Source organism: Pleurodeles waltl, chromosome 1_1 (assembly GCF_031143425.1).
Source record: "Pleurodeles waltl isolate 20211129_DDA chromosome 1_1, aPleWal1.hap1.20221129, whole genome shotgun sequence".
In the NCBI taxonomy this organism is placed as follows: Eukaryota; Metazoa; Chordata; class Amphibia; order Caudata; family Salamandridae; genus Pleurodeles; species Pleurodeles waltl.
The window spans coordinates 836,793,091-836,817,608 of NC_090436.1; the positions used below are offsets into that span (position 1 = coordinate 836,793,091).

General features: G+C 44.9%; 1 protein-coding gene across 1 annotated transcript in view; it reads left to right on the top strand.

Annotated features, from left to right (window-relative positions):
* The window catches only part of LOC138301836 (transmembrane channel-like protein 2-A), a 536,847-nt gene that overhangs the window by 39,570 nt on the left and 472,759 nt on the right, over window positions 1-24,518 (top strand). Inside the window, exon 4 of the mRNA XM_069242355.1 lies at window positions 22,122-22,485. Coding sequence (XP_069098456.1) covers window positions 22,122-22,485 — 364 coding nt within the window. The remainder of the gene's footprint in view (window positions 1-22,121; window positions 22,486-24,518) is intronic.

The following is a 24,518-nucleotide window of genomic DNA, read 5'->3' on the forward strand; positions in this document are numbered from 1 at the left end:
AACCCCGAAACCGGTTCCAGGATGCTTGTTTCCAGTCCAGGGAAGACCCGGCCTAGAAGTTCGGGCTGGACTGTTCCCATGGGGAACAGGTTCAAGACTGATTTGCATATGGCTGGGTCCAAACTGGAATGGCATGGGTAGCAAAAAAACAATGGTTTTAGGCCCAGATCACTGTACTGGGGGTGAATGTTTGACAATGTTCAGCATTCCATCCATCACTTTTTTTTTACCAGGTATACAGAAGCCGTACCTCTTAGGACCACTACAGCTCCTGCAGTGGCCAAGAACCTACTGAGAATATTTTCCAGGGTGGGTTTCCCAAAAGAGGATGTATCAGACAGAGGTAGCAATTTCATGTCTGCATACTTAAAAGCAATGTGGAAATAGTGTGGTGTAACCTACAAATTCACTACAACTTACCATCCCCAAACAAATGGGTTGGTTGAGCGTTTTAACAACACACTCAAAGATATGATAAATGGACTCTCAAAAACAGGAGGAGATGGGATGTCCTATTACCATGCCTCCTTTTAACCTACAGAGAGGTACCCCAAAAAGGAGTCGGCTACAGCCCCTTTGAACTCCTCTTTGGTCACCCGGTTAGGGGTCAACCAGCACTTGTGAAGGAGGGTTGGGAGAAACCCCTTAAGCCCCCTAAACAAGATATAGTGGATTATGTACTTGGGTTCAGATCCAGAATGGCTGAGTACATTAAAAAGACCACTAAGAACCTTCAGGCAAGCCAAGAATTGCAAAAGCAATGGCATGACCAGAAGGCTGTCCTGACAGTGTACCACCCCAGACACAATGGTGGGTCCTGGAGCCAGTGGCACCAAGAGCACTCCAAGACAAATGGAGTGGACCACACATCATATTGGAAAAGAAGGGTGAGGTCATTTATTTAGTTGAACTTGGCACTCCAAGAAGTCCTCTCAGAGTACTTCGGCCCATATTTATACTTTTTGACGCTAAACTGCGCTAACGCAGTTTAGCGTCAAAAAATGTAGCGCCGTCTAACGCCATTCTGAAGCGCCATGCGGGCGCCGTATTTATGGAATGGCGTTAGCCGGCGCAAGCAGACCGGCGCTGCCTGGTGTGCGTGGAAAAAAACCACGTAGACCAGGCAGCGCCGGCGTTGGGCAAAAATGACATTAGGGCGTCTTAAAATGGGGCAAGTCAGGTTGAGGCAAAAAAATCGCCTCAACCCGATTTGCGCCATTTTTTTACGACGCCCAGACGCCATTTCATGACTCCTGTCTTAGTAAAGACAGGAGTCATGCCCCCTTGCCCAATGGCCATGCCCAGGGGACTTGTGTCCCCTGGGCATGGTCATTGGGCATAGTGGCATGTAGGGGGGCACAAATAAGGCCCCCCTATGCCACCCAAAAAAAAAAAAAAATATAAAAAATTATACTTACCTGAACTTACCTGAATGTCCCTGGGGTGGGTCCCTCCATCCTTGGGTGTCCTCCTGGGGTGGGCAGGGGTGGCAGGGGGGGTCCCTGGGGGCAGGGGAGGGCACCTGTGGGCTCATTTTGAGCCCACAGGCCCCTTAACGCCTACCCTGACCCAGGCGTTAAATAGTGGCGCAAATGCGGGGTTTTTTGACCCGCCAACTCCCGGGCGTGATTTTTGCCCGGGAGTATAAATACGACGCATTTGCGTCGCCGTCATTTTTTTAGACGGGAACGCCTTCCTTGCATCTCATTAACGCAAGGAAGGCGTTCACGCAAAAAAATGACGCTATTTGCCAATACTTTGGCGCTAGACGCGTCTAACGCCAAAGTATAAATATGGCGTTAGTTTTGCGCCGAATTTGCGTCGAAAAAAACGACGCAAATTCGGCGCAAACGGAGTATAAATACGGGCCTTCATGTGAACCGCCTTAAGCCCTACTATGACAGGGCTGACTCAACACTGCTCATGGCCACTGACGAGGGACAGGAAGATGAGAGTGACCCTCTCCCTGACCTCTTTTCAAATTCTGCAGCTGATGGTTCAGTTGAGATTGCCTTTCTCAGTCTCAAAAGGAAGACTGCAGAAATCTCCTAAGACAGTTCTCAGAACTGTTTTCCTTTACACCTGGTCAAACCACATGGAGTGAACACACCATTGATAGGGGGGACAGCCTGCCTGTCAAGAATAAAATCTACAGGCAACCTGATCATGTAAGGGATTGTATCAAAGCAGAGGTGCAAGAGATGCTTGACCTGGCAGTCATTGAGCACTCAGATAGCCCCTGGACTAGACCAGAGGTACTGATCCCAAAACCAAACTCTGTCAGAATGGGAAAAGAGAGATGAGGTTTTGTGTTGACTACAGGGGGCTCAATACAGTAACCAAGACAGATGCTCACCCAATCCCTAGGGCAGATGAGCTCATTGATACACTGGCATCTGCCAAGTATCTCAGCACTGTTGACCTTACTGCAGGTTATTGGCAGATTAAGTTGTCAGATGATGCTGAACCAAAGACAGCATTCTCAACCATTGGGGTCACTACCAGTTCACAGTAATGCCCTTTGGTCTGTGGAATGCACCTGCCACTTTTCAGAGGTTGGTGAACGCAGTCTTCCAAGGTCTGGAAGCCTTCAGTACAGCATATTTAGATGATATAGCCGTCTTTAGCTCCACCTGGGATGACCTCCTGGTCCACCTTTGGAAAGTTTTTGAGCCTCTGCAGAAAGCAGGCCTTACTATCAAGGCTTCAAAGTGCCAGATAGGGCAGGAGAAAGTGGTTTATCTGGTACACCTAGTAGGTGGGAAACAGATTCAACCACTACAGGGGAAGATCCAAACCATTTTGGATTGGACTCCCCCCTATCACACAAACCCATGTCAGAGCCTTCTTAGGCCTCACTGGGTACTACAGGAGGTTCATTAAGAACTATGGCTCCTTTGTTGCCCCTCTTAATGACCTCACCTCCAAGAAAATGCCTAAAAAGGTATTATGGACAGCCAGCTGTTAAAAAGCTTTTCAGGAACTCAAACAGGCCATGTGCTCTGCACCTGCTCTAAAAAGCCCAAACTAATCCAAGAAGTTCATAGTTCAGACTGATGCTTAAGAGGTAGGGGTGGGGGGAGTTCTCTCACAGCTTAATTCAGAGGGCCAGAATCAACCAGTAGCTTTTATCAGCAGGAGGGTGACCCCCAGAGAAAATCATTGGTCAGCCATACAGAGAGAGACCTTTGCTGTGGTCTGGGCCTTAAAGAACCTGAGACCACACCTCTTTGGTACTCACTTCATTGTTCAGACACACCACAAACCTCTCTTATGGCTCAAGCAAATGAAAGGAGAAATCCCAAAATTGTTGAGGTGGTCCTTTTCCCTACAGGGTATGGACTTTACAGTGGAACATAGACATGGGAGCAACCACTCCAATGCAGATGGACTCTCCAGATATTTCCACTTAGACAAGGAAGACTCATCTGGGCCAGGTTAGTCTTATTGTCCCTCGTTTGGGGAAGGGGGAGTTGTGTAGGAAAGTACTCTCTTTCTTGTCATGGTTACCCCATTTTTCTGCCTGATGTCAATGTGCTTGACTGCGTTCACTGGACCCCATTGATTATGCTTTCTCTCTCAAAAGTCTGTATTTCACCCACAATTGTCATACTGGTGCCCCCTTATAAGTTCCTAGTATATGGAACCTAGGTACCCAGGGCATTGGCATTCTGGGGGATCTATAAGGGCTGCAGCATATATTTTGCCATCCATAGGGAGCCTATGCAAAGGCTGCTGAAGGACTGCCATCGCAGCCTGCGTGAAAAGGTGCAGGCACCCTTTCACTGCCATTTTTAACTACATCAGGTCACTTATAAGTTACCGCTGTGGTAGGCCTTCCAGCCCAGAGGGCAAGGTGCAAAGTACCTGTGTGTGAGGGCACCCCTGCACTAGCAGAGGTGCCCCCATAAACTCCCAGCCCATTTTCCAAGACTTTGTGAGTGCGGGGATGCCATTTTGCGCGTGTACTGGACATAGGTCACTATCTATGTCCATCTACATAATGGTAACTCTGAACATAGGCAATATTGGTATCATACATGTTAGAATCATACCCCAAGGCTTTTGCAAGCATTGGTTGTATGATTCCTTTCACTCTGGGGGCTCCATAGAGGACCCCCAGTATTGTCATTTCAGCTTTTGAGGGTTTCCAGGCAGCCAAAGCTGCTGCCATCTCCCAGATAGGTTTCTGGCATCCTGTTGCTTGAAAAGCTCAAGCCCAGGAAGGCAGAACAATGGATTTCCTTTGGGAGAGGGGTATTACACCCTCTCCCTTTAGAAATAGTTGTTACAGACTGGGGAGGGGTAGCCTCCCCACGCCACTGGCAATGCTTTGAAGGGCACATTTGGTGCCCTCCTTGCATAAACCAGTCTACACCAGTTCAGGAACCCCCAGTCCCTGCTCTGGCTTGAAACTGAGCAAAGGAAAGGGTAGTGATGACTCTCCTGTCCATCACCACCCAAGGGGTGGTGCTCAGAGCTCCTCCAGAGGTTCCCGGGGTTTTTCCATCTTGGATTCAAGGTTGGTAGGGAACGCTGGGAGCATCTGAGTGGCCAGTGCCAGCAGGTGACGTCAGAGCCCTCCCCTGATAGATGCTTACCTGGTTAGGTGACCAATCCCCCTTTCAGAGTTATTCAGGGTCTCTCCTTTGGGTGGTTCCTCAGATTCGTATTGCAAGACTCCAGCAGGAATCCTCTGCACTCTCCACTTCGACTTCTTGTCGAAGAAACTGTATCTGGACTCATCAGGACCCTACAAGCTGCAACAAAGAAGCAAGACACCTCCTGCAACGTTGTATCTCTGGCTCCTGCCAGCAACTGCAACAGTTTCCTGGTTGTGCATCCTCTGAGGACATCCCGTCTTCAGCCTGCGTCAAAAGGAAGAAGGATTTTCCTTTGGGCTTAAGGAGCCACTCCCCTGCATCTGCAGGCACCAGCTACGATGACGACTGGCTGCGTGGATCCCCTCTCCTGCTAAGCTGCGTAGATCCTACATCACGGGTGGTGGACTGAAGAGGTCCTGAGGGTCGTCTCCTCCAGCTGTCCAACTTTGGTAGAGGTAAGACCTTGCCTCCACACGCAAGACAGTACCCCGTGCACACATCATTTGTTGCTGCCAAGGCTTGTTGGCATCCTTCTTCCAAGTTCTTCATGCAACTTGAAGCTCCAGCCCCCAGCACTCTGCCCTGCGACACACAGATTCCTAAGTGCTCCCCTGGCGGCGTGAGATCATTTGTCATAATGCTGAGTGGGCCTCTTCTGCAATTTCCTTATCCAAATCCTGTGGGACTCCTGTGTGCACTGCCTGGTCTTCTGTGGACTCCCTGTACTGCTGAGGGCCCCCTCTTCTTCCTCCTCCTGGGTAGAGTCAACCTGGTCCTTCCTGGTCCCCGGCAGTGCCATTTTCCACTAACTGCGAGCTTTGTGTGGGCAAAGGCTTGGTGGCGGGTTCCGACAACGCAAACCTGACTGCAATCCTCCATTTGGTGTGGGACATCACCTGTATCCTCCAGGAACCCGACTCTTGCTTCTTGGGTGCAGTACTGACTCTTCTTCCTCACAGGTGGTTCACCTCTTGCACTGTCCTCCTGGTGGGTTGGGGCTCCTGCCCTTCCTGGACTCTGCTGTGCTTCTTGGACTTGGTCCCCTCTTTCCACAGGTCCTCTGGTCCAGGAATCCACCTTTGGTGTCTTGCAGTCTCTTCTGGGTTTTGCAATATTCTTCTGTTCTTCTTTCTGTGTGTTCCAGGAAACTGACTGTGATTTACGCCTGCTTTCCTGGTCACTGGGGTGGGTTCTGGTACTTACCTTAGTGCTTTCTAAGTATTCCCAGCTCCCCTCTACACAATACACTTGCCTAGGTAGGATACCGACTTTCGCATTCCACTTTCTTACTATATGGTTTGTGCTCCCCCTAGGTCCATTTCTAACTATTGTGATTTTCACTAATTACACTGTTGTCTAATTGTTTTATGCCTATTTCTGCATAATCATGTATATCATTTGTGCATTACTTACCTCCTAAGGGAGTATAGGCTCTATGTTTTTTTTGGTATTTGTGTCACCAAAGTAAAGTACCTTTCTTTGTGAAAAACTGAGTGTTTTCTTTCATGACTACCGTGGTATTGCATGAGCTTTGCATGTCTCTTGGATAAGCCTTGGCTGCTCATCCACAGCTACCTCTAGAGAGCCTGGCTTCTGGACACTAACTACCCTACACCAACAAGGGTTTAACTGGACCTGGTATAAGGTGTAAGTACCCGCTACACACCAGACCAGCCTCCTCCAGCTGAGACACTGCAGTTGGAAATTTAGGCATTCCCCGGCCTCTGAAGTGAACAGGATAATGATGATGAGGGCAGGTGAGACAAAGGATGTTTTTTATCTAATGTCCCAATACATTTTATCTACTTTGACTGTACGAATCCTTCTGAGATAACACCTCCAAATTGAATGGATGATGTAGTTGGTGACAAATCTTCTGTGAGGAGCATCCCTGTTTTATGGGAAATCAAGGGCAGACTCCCACCATTCCACATTCCTTTGACACTTGTCTTCTGGATACACTCACCAAATGGAAACTGCTCTGTATCGCCCTTTAATTAAGTTCTCTTTTCTTTCTGAGAGTGTGTCTAAACCAGGGGCCAGTGAACCAAAAAGCCAGTTGCCTTCAGGGAGACCGTTAATTATGTGAACATTTCATGCATATTCTGCCTCTGCTCATTGACCTGGAAAGATGAGAAACCTAATCATAAGTTCACTGCAGGGGCCTTCTACCTAGGTAAACGGAGTTTCACTTTAGCCCAGGGAAGTCAGACTTTGACAATATTCTAAGAATCAGGCCCTTTGCGAAGGTTTTCTTGGGTGCAGTACTGACTCTTCGAAGTTTGCGAATGAAAAAAAAGCTTTGTATATCTGACCCTTAGTTCCTTGTGGTAGCAGTGAGATCTCTCCGGCCTACGTGACAGCTGTACGTCCACAAACATTGGGATGAAATATTGGGGCTCAAATTCAGTTACACTTTCTTCTAGCCATGCAAACTAACAGCTTCCCCAGTACATTTGATACTGATATATTTCATTGTATCACATTTTTGGTGTTTTTAATGTACCAAACCAATACAGCAAAGGGAATAGGTCATGGCTTCAAAATATTTTAATGACAGCATTACTTTAAAATATGTATTTTGTCCAAGGGGAGGCCTAGTTTCAGTAAGATTTCCATGACAGGGGTAATTAGTCACTAAGGTGGTCATTACGACTCTGGGGGTCAGAGACCGCCAGGGGTAATGTGGCGTCCGTACCGCCAACAGGCTGGCGGTACGGAGGCCCTTATTACGACCGCAGCGGTAGCGATGCGGTCGCACCGCCGGGGCCGGCGGTTTCCCGCCGTTTTAGCCCCGGCGGTGATAATCCGCCAGGGCAGCGCAGCCCTGGGGATTATGACACCCCTACCGCCAGCCTGTTTCTGGCGGTTTGCACCCCCAGGAAGAGGCTGGCAGTAAGGGGTGTCCTGGGGCCCCTGGGGGCCCCAGCCAGCTTTTCACTGTCTGCGTAGCAGTGAAAAGCGCGACGGGTGCTACTGCACCTGTCGCACGGCCACAACACCGCCGGCCCAGCGGGGATGTCGTAATGGGGGCCATGGGAGTGTGGCCGCATTGGCGGCCGCACAATGGTTACCGCTTGGCGGGCGGCGGTAGCTGCTCGCCAAGGTCGTAATGACCCCCAAAATCACTTTTCTAAGCCTTACAATTGCTCTTGTTCAATTAGCATACTTTTCATGAAATGGTATCAACATCTGAACTGCAGCTGCACTCAACAGGTTCATTGCTAGTTATACGCTGGAGGCAGCAGCTTCCAGAATATCTGACTTGTAAAGACAAAATGTGTTTTTTGCTTTACCAAAAGCAAACCATTTATTTTCTAAAAGTCTACAATTGGTAACTACATATTTAAATATTTGTCCTTTCTTTTTTCTCTAGTTAGCTACACATGGTAATTCAGCTGCCCACACAGTATAGTTGAGAATCTAACTTGCATGTTTTCAATAAACATTTTCCTTTCTTTAAAAAAAAGATCTGCAAATCAATTATTATTCAGATGTAAAACCATGAAAGCACATAAAACAGTACAGACAAGACTAGACAGAACACATACTGAACAAACACATTTGTGAAAGATTCAGCTTAAAGCGTAGTATTACAATTATATAAAACCCATAAAACCAAATGTAGGATGTTACTAATAAGATTATGGATGACTCAGTAACAACCTACGGAACAACACGTGCAAGGTAAAGTAGGGGTAAGCCTGCTCGGCCGCCCTGTAATGGAGTGGCAGGTACAGTTACAAAAAGAAAAGGGACGTGAGCTGATAGAGGTCCCAAGTGGGGACAGTATCTAACAGGAGCTATTCCATTAATGTTTCCCTGATGGACGAGCTCCACTGGAAGTATTTAGCCACAGCACAGACAACAGATCCTCTTGTTTCAGTGCATAGAAGCCTAAACATCAGAAGATACTGCCTACATTCAAACTGCCTACATATCAGAATAATATAGCTTTTCCTGTGTCACTTATAGCTAGGGCAGAAAAAGATAAAGAGGGATATTTACAAGCCCCTTGTGTTCCTTAGCGCCACCGTAGCATAATTTGTTTTTACACTAAGGCGGTGCTAAACAGGCCCTCATCCTGTACCATATTTACAAAGTGGAGCTGTGGTACCGTTGTGCCACTTTGTAAATCCTTGCGTCACATTATACCTGCGGCAGGTATAATATATGCAAGATAGGTGTTCCCCCTCAGGGAGGCCCAAAAAAATGACACTGTGAAATCTACAAGATTTCAATGCGCCTTTCTAGCATCATTTTTTAACGCCTGCCCAGGACAGATGTTAAACTGAAGCTAACGCTATATTCTCTGGGCCTCCATTAACTCTGCTGAACTAGTGCCAACATTTTTGGCGCTAGTCCAGCACAGTGCCACAACTGTGAATACAGCGCTACCATAGTGTTGTTAGTGGGGCGCAGGGCAGTGCAAGGAAATTGGCGCATCGGAGCTGATGTGCCAGTTCCTTGTAAATATGCCTCAAAATGTGATAAGGATTCTTCTGCCCGCAGGCATACCGGGCAGACAGATTGTGCCAGCATTAGATTTCCATTTTGAACTAAAAGGTAAAAGAGGTAGAGTACCTTAATGAAATTTAAGAAACACACTTCTAGCTCCAGCGGAAGCAAATTGTCAAGTAAAAGGCTCAAATTCAGTGGGGTTTAATCTGAAGAAAAGCATTGGAGAGAGAGCCATGGTTCGCTTTTTTCATATCTTGCTACCACTTTCAGCTTAAAAAGGAGTGTTCAGGGCCTTCATGGAGAATGGTGGGGAATCATCAGACGAGTATTCACTAAGACTGATTTCTGACAAAGAGTCATTTGATTCTGCATGATTTGTCTAATGCAGCTATTTCTTTGAAAGCTTTAGAGTAGTCTAAAAGGGCCAGTGTGGGAAACTGGCACTCTGTTGCAGGAGTACCCCCCAAATGTTTTGCCTGGCTTCTGGATACAACTTGGACTGGAGTACACTGGGATCCTGCTAATCAGGTTCCCAGTGCCTGTGTTCTTTCCCTAAAAAATGCAAAGGTTATTGCCAACTCCTTTAGCTGCCACTATAAGTCCCTAGAAAATGGTATTTAAGTATCTGGGGCATGGGGTACTAAAGGTAGGCTCCTGAGGGCAGCAGCACAGATTGTGCCACCCTCTACGGCCATGCATCCAGATGCACCAAGCACTGCCACTGCCGGCTGAGTGTCCTGGTGCAATCCCAAAATGCAAACTCGGAATAGCGCACAGCGTGTGTGCCCTTTCCACTATGTACTGCATGCAATATAGGTAAGTCACCCCTCTGGCAGGCCTTCTAGCCCTAAGTCAGGGTGCACTATACTGTATGTGAGGGCATAGCTGCATGAGCAATATGCCCCTACTGTGTCCTTGTCAAACCTGGGACAAAGTAAGTAAACAGCAACCATTGTGAATGCATGTGTTGGACACTGGTCAGTACGAGTTTGCCAGCTACATGATGGCTACTCTGAACCCTTAGTTGTTTTGAATCAACAACTGAGAATGATAAAACCAAACTGGTACCAGTACTGGATTTATTGCAAAATGTAGCCAGGGTTCATCTTAGAGGTGCCCCCGGCAAAAGCTAACTTCCCTGGGATGGTTGCTGGCCGGTCCCAACCAGCCTGCCACCACCAGACAGGGTTCTGGACCCCTAGGGAAAGAGCCCTTGCTCTCTGGGGCCAGAGAACAAAGCCCTTCCTGGGAAGAGATGCTACCCTACCTCCTCCAGGAATGTGCACAGCCCTGCCTAAGAGCTTCAAAGGGCTTACTGCCATTGAAACTCGACCACCGAGCCTGCTGCTAGTAGCAGATAGCCTACCCCACTGCAAACCTCCACTTTTGGTTGGAGCAACGGCAGGAAAATCAAACAAAGGATAGGAGGAGGTGCCCTACCTAGCATAAACCACCCCCAAAGTGTTGCATGCGAGGTCAACTCTCCATTTAATTTTCCTACATCTAGGATGAAAGGAAAATAGCCAGTCAGGTGTAGTGACCTCTGCCCACTGAAAATGGTCACTTAGTGGGTGTAGCCACCGTAGAGTAGATGGCCCATTGGCCACTACCAGGTTCACCCTAAAACGCCCCCTAAATACAATATTTAGATGGCATCCCTAGCCCAAGAACTCAGATTTGACAGTCAGAAGAAGACCAGCAACAAGAAGATCCAAAGGCATGAGAACTGTGGACCTGCTACACAAAGAAAAGGCACCAAATCCTGCCTGCTGCACCCAGGATCCGACAATCACCGCTGCAGACCTGCTGGACAACTGGAAAAACTTTAAAGAACTCCAGAGGACCTCCAGGCTTTGCAACTTGTCAGAGAACTCCCTCCAGAGTGGAGGTACCACTCCACATCCACAAGGGATCAACAAGCCAGTGAACTCACTTCACTGACTGGATGCTAACTCCAGAATCGGACACCACAGCAAGATCAAACTTCACACCAACGACCTCGAGGACAAATCCTGCCAGTGTGCTAAGTTTGCTGGCACTGCACCCTCCAGCGGCTGAACCATACTAATACACTGTTAATTGGTCATCAGATTTCAGACACCACATAAAACAGCCCACTTAGGACTTTAAAAGGACCAGTAGGAAGCCCCAGTCAAGGGACTTCAGAAACAATGTGGACCTCCAGCCAGGGTGCCCCAGTTGTCCTGCAATCAACCCTTGAACGGACTTACCTCTTGCATCTGAGGGTATACTTGTGCACAGATCCTGGCTCACTGATTTAATCAACACTCCAAGGGGACCCCCAGGATTTACCTTTAAGCTTACCTGTGCAGTGCTTTTCAAAGTGGTCCCCTGCAGGGTCCCTGTACCGGCTCAAGAGACCTTTTCCCACTGCTCCCGCCGGAACCGGGAGCCACCGGAACTTCTCCAGCTGGCACAGTTTGCCCACCAATGGCCTCGACCAACTTGCAAAAGAAGAACTTGGTAAACCATACTGTACGACTTTATATGCTATTTTAAAGGTTATCCTTCTTTGATTCCTATGGTCCGTAGTTACGCACAAAAAGACTTCTTTTATTAAACTTCAAAAATTCATATCTCGAAAAGAACTTAACCAATTTTGATGATCTTGGTCTTAAAATTTTTCATAAAAGTCCAGTGCAATTCTCCAAGATTGATTGGCCTAACTGTTCGACCAAGCTACCATAAAAATTAGAGCATTATGTGGTATAGTTTTTACCCCTGTAAACCAACGTCTGGTTGCCTGGACTCTCTGCATAGTGTGCCTAGCATTCCACACTACATAGAGAGACAGCCTCCTACATCCATGGTGTGTTTAAGTCTGCACCAGTAAAGCAGGAGCCGTAGCTGAGCCTTGAATGCCACTGGCGCAAGGCCCATATTTCGTTACAGTGGTAATAAAGGGGTTCTTTTAGGGAGACTGACTAGGGCTCTTAAAAAAATGATTGTCTGCTACGCTCAGTTCCCTTATGTTTGTACAACCCCAGATCTCTTCCCCATACAGCGCACTGGCCTCTGCCTTGACCCTATAGACTTTTAAGATAGGTGAAATGCACTTAATTTTAGATGGCCTATAGGGTTCTAGGACTGATGTGGCCTGATGTGATAGGTTCAAACCACTTTTTATGACCAGAGAATACCAAGACATTTTCTTGGGTAACGTGATTCCCAGATAAGTAAACTCGGTAAACTTATCTAAGAGTAAGCCATCAAGAAGAATAGAACCTCTAAAGGATTTGTGCGGGCTGATGGTCATAAATGTTGTTTTAGTGTGATTGATGTGTAGCCCTTGGTCATCACAGAATGCCCCAAAGCTATCAAAAAGCATTTGAGGGCCTACCGGGGTTTTGGAAACCAGGAGTGTGTCATCAGCGAATGAGAGAAAGGAAACCTTCCTACCCTCCAGCCTCGGCATCACTCATGCAATCTTCCAAATAGGCGACCACACTGTTTATGTATAAGTAAAACCGGGTCGGAGCAAGAATGCACCTGTGGCGGACACCCTTGAAGGGTCCTACCAGGTCCGTTAGCCCCCCCCCACCCAGGTTCTCCATTGAACTTCTGCATAGGTGTCATGGTGCAAATGCCTGATGTTGTCAAGGAGGTCAGATAGTGCCTCGCTATGCTTTCGAACTTCCCACAGTTTGGAGTGGGGTCCCAGGTCAAATGCTGTTTTCAGATCCAGGAAAAACAGATATATATTCATGAACCTTAAGACCTGGTCAGTAGTACTTGGCTGACTTCTAAACCCTGCTTGCTGCTTGCTTGCAGAGCTCCATGCTCTTCGATCCAGTGGTTGAGCTGGAACAGAGTTCCTAAAAAACCTTTGCATTACATCATTGAAGCTAATTGGTCTGTAATTCCAGGGGGAGTCACTTTGACCCTTCTTATAGACAGGAACAATTTCACCACTTTCCCGTATGTGGAATTTCTATCCCCTCAAGTATAAGGGCAGTTAGCATGTTTATGTATTTGGCCCAACTCTCAGTATCAGATAAATATAGATCACCATTTGACCCTATTCGGCCCTGCAGCTTTTCCAGCTGCTGAAAGAAATAAACCTATAATATAAAGATACCTAATAGGTAAAGTGTGATATTGTCCAAATCTTCCATTCCGGGGTTCTATTGAGATTTACAAAACATATAACCCGAAGCCTCCTAAATTGTGATGTCACCAGAATCCCACAAAGGTGATGGAAGACAATACACAGTTATCCACTGTGTATACTCTAAGTAGGTATTTGATATTACCATAGCCTAAGTTCACTTCAGAGATCATTGGGTAGTATTTGCCTTTTTGTACTTTTACTGAATTGACTCTGGACATGTGCGTAGATAACCCTTTGTAATGTGGGAGAGTGCTGTGCTGTTTTCAGGCGTAGGGTTTTATATGTGTTGAAATTGTGTTATATATAGTTGTAATATATGCTGCTTTGGAAGGATGTTATTGTGCGATTATTAGCATTGTTATACTCTTCAAAATGAGTTATAATATGTCCTACAAAATGCAAGTCTTATCAATGCGTGTTGTACCTGGCCTAGAGAGTGAAAAATTATTTCTGATAAAAATAACATCACATTTTTAAGCACATATTGGCCTCATGGGAGATTTTGGTGTTGAATAGCAGATATTTATTGTTGCTCAAGATCACTCATTTTATCGACCTCAAGAAGAATGAAAGACTGAGTTGATCCCCTGGACTCAAACCTGTGCATTGAGTTCAAACACAGATTTCTGGAGTGGACACATTAGTCCAGGCGTCACAGAATGAAAAACTGAGTTGGTCCCCTGGACTCAAACCTGTGCCCTGAGTTCAAACACAGATTTCTGGAGTGGACACATTAGTCCAGGCGTCACATTAAAATGAGTGATGCAAAGGTAGTTGAAGCTCTCAAGCACATTCTTGTGATATTAAAATTAAATGTGTAAGGTAATTGCTGTGTCACTGAGTAACATACAATCATAGTCTTTTTGAACAGGGTCTTGGCACCAAATATAAAGGAACTCAAATGTTTAGTCATATTTAATCTAACCTGTCAACACTACTACATTTATATCTGACATCTTTATGTCCTATTTATACTTATATTCATTTTTATTTATACTAAAATTAATTTAGGTGGACATTGCAATGCCTGTATTTTGATCATCTTGGAGATCAGCCTGGAGTAGTAACCCCAAAAGTAGACTTTTGTTGGGATTTCTCCATGTCTTGAACTTCCTGGAAGTACACATCTCCCTCAACTCTTGAAAAGTGCAGCTCTCATATTGAGAGTGTTGGACCTGAGGTGTGGTTTCCACTGAAGACATCTTGGTATAGTGGTGTGGGTGCTCATGACTACTCTAACAACTAGGCTCCCTGAAAGTTTGAAGAAAGGGCTATGCTACACCCCCAACTTACCCAAACTAAGTGACTAGTAATCCTGATCACTTAGTGCAGTGTGTTCCTAACAACTAGTAGTGGACTTTCCTGTGGAAAGTGACTAGTGACAAAGTGGTAAGACAATTGCAAGCGTCTAATCCCACTGCTGCACCTATGTTGGAAGCTGGCCTGGTGTGTGGTTGACAACGATGGTGTTGCCACCCTATACCAGGTATCCCCTATTAGTGAAGTGTAGGTAGTGTCTAGGAAGCCAGGGCTCTCTAGATGTAGCTGTGGGTGAGCACCAAGACTTATGTAGGAGACATGCAGAGTTTATGCAATACCACTATAATCACACAGCACTATCACACATGAAAGAACCACACAGTGCTACAATAAAACGTGCTTTATTAGGGTAACACAAATACTAGAATACTAATAGGCAGTCCCCCCAAATGGAGATAAGTATACACACTAATTGTTTAAACAATAGCAATCAGTAAGGAGCATATAAACAATAAGCATTGCCAAAAGCTTTAGAAAATAGTGAGGGCCCTAGGGGAGGGCCAAACCATATACTAAGAAAGTGGAATGCAAGATACAGTCCCCCCACCCAAGGATGTGGAATCATTGGAGGGGAGTTGGAGGAAGTAGGAACTCCAAGAGATGAGTACCAGAGTGACCCCCAGTGACCAGGGGAGCAAAGGTAAGTACCTGGTCTTCCTCAAAACTAACAGGAGGACTTAGTAAAAGGATTGTGCAAGGTGGATTCTGGCAGAAGAGGACCTGCAAAGGAAGTGGACCAAGTCAAGTTTCTGATGGAGTGTCCGGTTGTGGCAGGAGCCACTACCCACCCTTCTGTGGAGGCAGGACCAGGTCAACAGGGGAATAAAAAGACCAGATGTACAGTGCAGGAGATGAAGAGGAGCTCCTGAAGTGATGCAGATGGTGTCCCACATCGGCTGTCGGGTTGCAGAGGGTCAGTGGGGCCGGAGAACCACCAACAAGCGTTGGCAAATGCAAAAGAAGAAAAAGATGAGTTGCAAGGCTGAAGAGGACCAGCAAGACCCAGGGGACTGGACCCTTGGAGGGGAGCCGAGAGTGACCCTCAGCAGTGGGGAGAGTCACCAGAAGCAGTCACAACCCCCACATGCAAACCGCTTGCAGCAGGCACAAGTCCTAGTGAGGCCCAGTCAGCACACCTGAAGAGGAGTCCCACATCGCTCAAGCAGCAGAGAGGAGATTCTGCTTGGCAAGAAGAAGTGCTGGGGGCCGGGGCTACACAGAGCCTGAAGATCCCTTGTAGCAGGAGCAAACAAGCCTTGGTAGCTGCAAGAGTCACGGTGCAAAGAATACTGTCCCGCAAGGAGAGGCAAGGGCTTACTATTTCCCAAGTTGGACAGCTGGCAGGAAGGACCAAGGCGACCAATCCAGACTACCACCTGTGATGCTGAATTCACACAGTTCTGGAAGAGAGCAGATCAGTGCAGCCGGTCGTCATTGCAGATGGTGCCTGCAGATGCAGGGGATTGACTCCTTCACTTCAAGGGAGATTCCTTCTTACTTCTTGGCGCAGGCTGATGTCTTGCTGACCTCAGAGAATGCACTGCCTGGGAAATGTTGCAGTTGCTGGAAGGAGTGGGAGAAACAATGATGCAAAGCAGAGTCATCACTGAAGTTACAGATTGTTGGTTCCTGAAGAGTCCAGTTGCGGTTCCAGTGGCCAGAAGATGAAGTAAATGTTGCCGAGGAGTCCTGTTGGAATCTTGTATGTCGAATCTGAGGGCCCACCCAAGAAGAAGACCCTAAGTAGCCCTGGAAGGGGGTTTGTTCACCTAGCCAGGTGACCACCAATCAGTAGGGGGCTGTGACATCACCTGCCTGACCTGGCCACTCAGATGCTCCCAGGGGTCTCTGCCCATCTTAGATTCAAGATAGCAGAATCAAGTGGCCACCTGAAGAAGCTCTGGGCACTATCCCTGGGGTTGGGATGGACAGGGGAGTGATCACTCTCCTTTCTTTTGTCCAGTTTCGTGCCAGAGCAGGGACCGGGGACCATGGGCTGGTGCAAACCGGTTTATGCAAGGAGGGCACTAAATGTGCCCTTCAAAGAAAACCGGTGGCTTGAGAAGGCTACCCCTTCCAAGCCTTGTAACACCTATTTCCATGGAAGAGGGTGTTACCCCCCTCTCCCACTGGAAATCCTTTGTTCTGCCTCCCTCTGCCTGAGCTGGTCAAGCAGCAGGAGGGCAAAAACCTGTCTGAGAGGCGGCAGCAGCGCAGGCTGCCCGGAAAACCCCAGAAGACTGGTAGGAGGAATATTGGGGTTCCTTTAAGGAGCCCCCAAAGTGCAAGGGATCATACAACCAATACTGGCAACAGTATTGGGGTATGATTCTGACATGTTTGATACCAACCATGCCCAAGTTTGGAGTTACTATTATATAATTGGACACAAGTAGTGACCTATGTCCAGCACACGGTTAAAATGGTTTCCGGTATTTACGAAGTCCAGTGCAGTGGAACTGGAGTTTGTAGGAGCACCTCTGCTCATTCAGGGGTGGCCTCACACACAGGGACCTGCATCCTGCTGTCTGGGCTAGAAGGGACTACTATAGGGTTGACTTACAGTGACCTGTTGCAGTGACCTGTAGTGAATGGGTGCATGCACCTTTTCACACAGACAGCAATGGCAGACTGGCAGACACATTTTGCAAGGGCCCCCATCATCAGCACAATACATGCTGCAGCCCATGGGGAACCCCTGGTGCCCCAATGCCCAGAGTGCCTAAGTACCATATACTAAGAACCTATAAGGGGGCACCAGTATGCCAATTGTGTGGTGTGCAATGTGCTAGGAACCAAAGTTAGACGGAGAGAGCACAATCACTTGGGTCCAGGCTAGCAGGATCCCAGTGAAAACAGTCTAAGCATACTGACAGCAGGCAAAAAGTGCGGATGACCATGCTATAATTTGGTACTTTCCTACAGTAGTTTTCAGACTGAATTTTCCAACAGAATTATGATACATCATGTTCACCTGTTACAGATGATTTATTCACCAGGCATTAGGGCTTCTGCCACCCTGGTGAACTACTGCCCACTGTAAATAGATACCTCTGCTGATTTGGCACACCTCTCTATGTCTTCAGAGGAGCTTCAGCCACGATGGCTCCTATGAAAACAGTGGATGTTTGCTGAGTGGCCACAATATTTCATGTGGTAACTCCGCAAACTTTTTTTTTCACAAACACAAACTCCCAAAGAAGGTATTTGTTTCTATAAAACCCCAGTACCATGAGAGTTCTCATTTATTGTTTATTATTCTTCAGGAAAACCATGATTTTAGTGGCAGTCCTAAAGATAAAAAAAGTAAGTCAGACAATCAGCTCTAAATGCAGCGGACAGTCTGAGATACTTACTTACGGTCCTAAGTCCGTTGGGCTGCCGGTGTAAAGTGTCTGTCAGCAGAACCAGCCAGGGTACCATTGGCAGAATCATGATGGTCCATTTGAGTATAAATAAAGAGGGTGGACCATCAGTTTTGTTCAATACATTCTTAGCCACATTTGTGATGAAGTACCCTGTACACCAAACTCTAAATTGGGCCCAGTAGTCCTTGCCAACCTAAGCAGTGGCACCCCTGCCACAACCCCAGAATGGCTGTGTTGCTGCTACCTGTTGGTTTCTCCTCACAACATGTTAAGGTTGACTGAAACATTTTATTTGTAGTTGTCCAAAAATTGCAAATATCATTAGAGGTTGTTCATCCATAGCAATCAGGCTTCAAGTTCCCTTGACATCTCAATGCGTTCTCCCTGTTCTAACTGAAAAACATCCAACAGGTAGCAGATGGCATTAGCGGCCCTACTTTTTTACTATTAGAGCTCTTGATGGTCTGTCACATTCTTGATTATTCTGTTCGGTTTAGATGCCTGTCAGAGATGAGGGCAGGTAGTGTAGTCTATGAATGGATTTAATTGCTTCTTTCCTATTTGGCTGTGTTAAATATATTCTTCCATGAAATGCCTCAGCTACTCATTCATTGACATTTGAGTTGTGCTAGGGGTCAGACTTGAGTACTAAGCTCTATAATATCTATGTGAGCCCACAGGCACAATACATTCCTAACCACATATTGATTTTTATCTGATGGCAAAAAAAAACTTTCTTTGTAGTGATTTGTCAAATCTAACTGGAGCCAACCAACTGGCTGGAATCAAACACAGATTTGAAGCTCAATGGATGTAAAAATAAAACTCTGGTTGCAGAAACAAAACCCATTGCACTTATGTGCTCCGGCAGATATTTTTGCATTTTACTCCTCTTCACTCTCTGCTGTATGGAATCTGGGCATTCTTATTTATGAGGAGCTGATCTGTGTGTTCAAATGGGGGCAATAGGTTTCATTTTTCCATTATCAGTCTGCTGTTTCCATACATTAAATCCTGCATCTGCTACATGAAATGCAGTGTAGTTTGGTCTCCATTGTCATATTTTATACAGACTGCATTATTGCAGTTACAATATTCTTGGGTTTAACCACTACATGCAGTCTAGTTTGAGGCATCTTCAAATGTGACTCTATTGCACACATTGCTCTCAACATAGAAAAACCACAACACAATGTCACATTTCTCGCCCATCTCTTTTAGCAGCCCATTCAGTATATAAAATGAAAAGTTATGTGCGGTGCATGAGGAACATCTGAGGCTCTGATCTGCCTTTATAGTGAACAGGTTTTCCAACAACTTTCCTCTTAGGGTTGTGTCATCTGTTTAAAACTGCGTATAAAGGGTACAACTTTTCTGAAAGGTTTAAACTGGCAAACAGGCATTTGGGGTGTCAATTGAAAAGTTGTGGGATTCATTTCTCTTTTTGCTTAGGCTAACAGCATGAAAGCATTCACCTGGCTTTCTGACAACTGCTAAAGTGATTGATGTTTGTGGGTTAGCTTTCCAGAGTTGGGTAGTTTTTGCTAAACCATGACTAAGATGACAGGAGAAATGCAAGTGGTTGATTAGTGTCTTATAAAATAAGTAAATAAACAAATCAGTAGACAAAAGCTGACAAGAATGATCAATACAGAGTACAAGCTGGACCTTTCTCTGAGGAACCCAACAAGTCGTCTACTCACATTAGAAAGATACTAATGGTGTATGTAGAGTCTGCCCATATTTATTTATCAGTACTAACTGATGGGCTAGTTGCTGAAGATGCCAAGTAGGAAGAGAAGGAAGAATCCTGAATGTTTCTGAGAAATGATACAGAGATGACAGCATTTTGTGAGGTCAGTTGGTGTCCAAGGGAAGAGTAAACACCTATAGTCCTAGAAGTACTGTACTAACAGTTATGTTGCCACTTCAGGGGGAAATCTCTGAACGAGATAAGGCTTGTTGGAAGGCTAAGCACCAGGCACTCACATTGCTACCTTGTAGAGATCACTGGCGGTGATATGAAGGGTCTCAGGATTTTCCCAGCTCGTTGACCTTGGGTATGGAAGTACAGGTGTCTGAAATTGCTTAATCAGTACTCACTGTAATCTCTTGGCTATCCATTTTTAAGAAACTGCCTCAGCCTCTCAGTGGTGGAAAAGAGTGTCTTAAGGGTGGTCCGTTTGAGGAGGACACAATGGGTAAGACAGCATGACACATGGAATCAGTAGGCAAGACAGAACAAATGGGATATCTTCAGGTAATCTACTCATCGGCAGGTAGCACTGCCACAAGAACCGACAGGGGGCCTCCTTGTATTTTCTATGTATTTGTTTAGTACAATTCTTAGCAAAGTGTTGACAGCAGAAGCTCTAAAGGCAGGACCCACATTAAAGAGTTATTGGGTACTGTCGAGAAAGAGAAGGTGAAGGGAGATGGAAAGAATTGTATACCTCTTATTTTTTATGTTTAAATCTCATTACCCATCCATTGCGCTAGTGTTGCCACCTGTACGAGTGCAAATCCTATTACTAATGTGGACAAATGTAGTCAGGAGTGTTTTGAGCCCTGTCCTACTTTCAGCTGCCATTTCTCACAAATGTAAAATTCTCTTCAGAATAAATAGACCTAGGCCCTGGTTATGAGTGGGTTGGAATTCTGAGTTGGATGGAGTTTACCACACCTTGTAATTGCCAGGTGTGATAATGTGTGCATCCTTTGTTAAATTTTGGCAGGTCAAACCTGACAGAATTTCAGTGGAAAAGTTCTGTTGCAGAGTGTGATGCACTAAGAACCAACATCTACATATTATTCCGCCAAAATTGGAATAGGTGCTATTTATCATACCCAATAAAGTCTGAACTCCAGGAGTTGGAATTTATCAAATTCAATAAATAGCACCTACTGTCTTGGGGCACTTACAATCAGCACCTGCTGCCTTATTTCCTGTCTCCCGCTCACAAGTTTGAAAACAGAGCAAAGCGATCAGGCTATGCTATCCTTTAAGCCAACATGATTCTTACATCAGTGCCACATTGGCCACTTTTCTTCATCAATGCTTCTAAACTGTGTGTAAGGTGTTTCTGTGAAAGGTAATGAATGACCATCCACTGGTATGAATTTTATTGCAGTGTATCAGTAATGATTTCATTCTCTTCTGGTGGTGACCTGATTGTGCCCTACATCATCCAGTGCTGGAAGCCTACATATTTGACTGTTTGTCAATGGACACTGACCAAAAGCCCTCATGAATACAAGTGATCCATAGTTGAATAATGCAAGAAACATATTGGTTTTGAGAAGAGTACAATCTCACCTCTTTGATCTGTCTTCAGTCTTGTGCGTGAGATACAGGAATAAAGACAATAGATCTACTGGGAGCAATATTTTAAATGAGAGAATTTCTGGCCACTGAAAGGAGGGACGGGATCAACATGGTTTGTACTATCTCATGTAGGTACCAGTACCAGTGCAATTGGGGGAGGTGCGGTTGATACTGATAGGATTGGAGGTAGATATTTGTTTACATCTCTATTTACCCACTTATTGCATAGTACCTGAGAAGCCTTGATTGTGTTTCCTGTCTCTCATGCTTGTGTCTTTGACTCTTTGCAAAGGATTGCATTAAATAAGGTTGTAGGTAAATAATAAGAGGTCTCCAGGTGGTAAAACCGACTGATGAAACTATGAGCTCAAAATATCTCATTTGTTTTAGAGCGCTTTTTTAACATATATTAGGTCTTTAAGGATAAATTGTACTGTAATTCACTAATGATCTTCATAGCTTTGTAGGCATTTAGTATTGTTTCTTCGAACACCTCTTGTGAAAATGTTGGAATTACGAGCTTCACTGTTTTTGTTTTGACCTGGGGACAGAAGTAGCTTGTTTTCTAATTTATAAGTATGTGAGTCACCAATTCCTTCTAATGGCTTTTGTGCGGCAAAGGTTATTCTCTTGTACAACATCTCTAAACAAAATATTTTCTGCTGCTCAAATAAATAGAATAACTTCATACCTGAATAAAAAAAGCAAATTTACTGCACTGCATGAAATCCATTTGGATATTCAGTTTTATATTTGCTGTATTTGTATTTGTGTTGAATGTGCTTAGTGGAAGAACACTGTTGCGCATTTCAGAAAAAAGATAAACCATTTTTTACCAAAATTAACTAACCTTGCTTATACTTTTTGAACACGAGATTTGCAATAACTTTTGAATATGTTTTCATCACCAGATTATGACTCGGAGGAAGAGAAGCCGAAGCAAGCTGTCAAGCCCAGAAGAGGAAGAGCTCGATATGCGCCAAAAGCAATTGACAGTGAAGAAGAGAATGAAAGTGAACAAGAGGAAGAAATTGAGGCACCACGAAGGAAAAGAGTCAACAGAAGAAAAGCAGTTAAAGACGACGACAGTGAGGATGATAGCGAATCAGAAACAGATGACCCAAAAGGCAGGAAAAGAAATGGACAGGCTGATAATAAAAGTAAAGGCTCCAACACCAAAAAGCAGAAAGAGGAAGAAAATAAAGGCAAACAAGCAGGCAGAGGACCAGCTAATAAGCAGAGGAATGGTAACAAGAAAAAAAAGAAGGACACCAGGTACAGTAAAGTCAAAGTGCATTAAAGTATACAAGTCCCATGTATGAATAGTTTGTAATCCTCTTTTGAGAGGTTGAAAAATCAAAACTCAGTGTATCAAAGTAATATTCTGAGTCACACAGATGAAGCTGTCTGTCAGTGAAAGCAGCAGCTATGAACATTAGGGGTAGCGAAGAATGGTTGGAAGGATCACTAGATGTCCTTCTGGTGCCTGTTTGCAATGGGGAACCTTTTTTTAAGTATGATGTTGCTGACTTTTTGAGGAACAGAGGAACAAAAAGAGAGGGCCCTGCTCTCACCATACCTATTGCTGGAGCAGCATGCGGAAGTTTTCTTCCCACCTTGTGTTCAGAAACCACAAGTGCTCGGGTGAGACAGCATCACAATTTCTCACCCTCAGAAGTCGACTGAATCTTTGGACTTGATGACGATGTCAAAGCTAGGATCAAACAACTGACAACTCAATAACATAAAATCCAATAAACAATATTAAACACAATAAATAATTCAACACTAAAATCAAACTCCAAACCAAATGAAGTTACAAAGCTTTATTACAATCCGCAATTGCCTGTTTGCAATGGGGAACCTTTTTTTAAGTATGATGTTGCTGACTTTTTGAGGAACAGAGGAACAAAAAGAGAGGGCCCTGCTCTCACCATACCTATTGCTGGAGCAGCATGCGGAAGTTTTCTTCCCACCTTGTGTTCAGAAACCACAAGTGCTCGGGTGAGACAGCATCACAATTTCTCACCCTCAGAAGTCGACTGAATCTTTGGACTTGATGACGAAGTCAAAGCTAGGATCAAACAACTGACAACTCAATAACATAAAATCCAATAAACAATATTAAACACAATAAATAATTCAACACTAAAATCAAACTCCAAACCAAATGAAGTTACAAAGCTTTATTACAATCCCCAAATCAATTTCACATAAATGGTGTGCAAACCTGAATAATAAACATACATGAAGATCATAGACTGACCAAAGCGTCTGAAAAGATTCAACCTAGAGAACATAAAAACTGTTAAACACTCCAAAGGAATAATATAGATTAGCAACAACACAGCATGCACATTATTACTGTGTTTCAAAGCAGATGATGGTGGCATCAGAAATTACTCAAAATACACATTTAATAATCTATTTCAGATGTCAGGTTTCAGAGCTGAGCCATTCCTAACACTAACCAAAATTGTGACTTGCATGTGTGGGAATGGGCTAACATACGCAGGCAAAAGAAAAGAAGGAAAAAATAATTTGGAAAACATCTAGCTAGGGTAACTAACTATAGGAATATGCTGGTGTAAGAGACTAAGGTAAAACGGAAAATAGAAAACACATTTAGTTATACCTTTCCTCATGGGACAGCATTAGGAGTTGATTCATCAAGTGAAGCATTCACCGTCTTCTGGCATCAGTTGGCAGCAGAATCAGGACTGTGCAGAGCATGAGCTGCACATAGAACAAATCAGCAGTTGAGAAATAGTTTGCCTTTTGAATATTGAACCACTTAACAGAATAGGACAATTAGGACTATGATGAGAAAACCCATCATGAAACCCAGAATAGAATATGTGAAAGAGCAGACTTAAGCAGACATTAACTGTCTCTAAGAAGGTTCATAAGGGAACCGACTTCAGTTCCAAAGTTCTTCACTAATTAAAATAGCCAAAATCCATTCAATTGTTCCATCAAATAGGCACACACTGGGCATTGATTTCAGTACCCAGTCATTGTAGATGGCACCACCAAGTTTTGCAACTTTATTAAATTCTCTCCGCACTAGTCCATTGTTTCTTCTATGACTTCATATGGTTCCACTAAAATGTTATATTTTCTAACAAACTGTTACATGCATTTCCCTTCCCATGGCACATAATAAACTAAGCTAATATTCTTTTGCATACGCTTCATGAATCTTCCTCTGCAACTCATCAGCTAGAACAAATATTGTTACATTAGCTAAACTTGAAACATGCTTTTCTCCTGGAATATAATAGAACCTTCAACAGTACAGTTGCTGC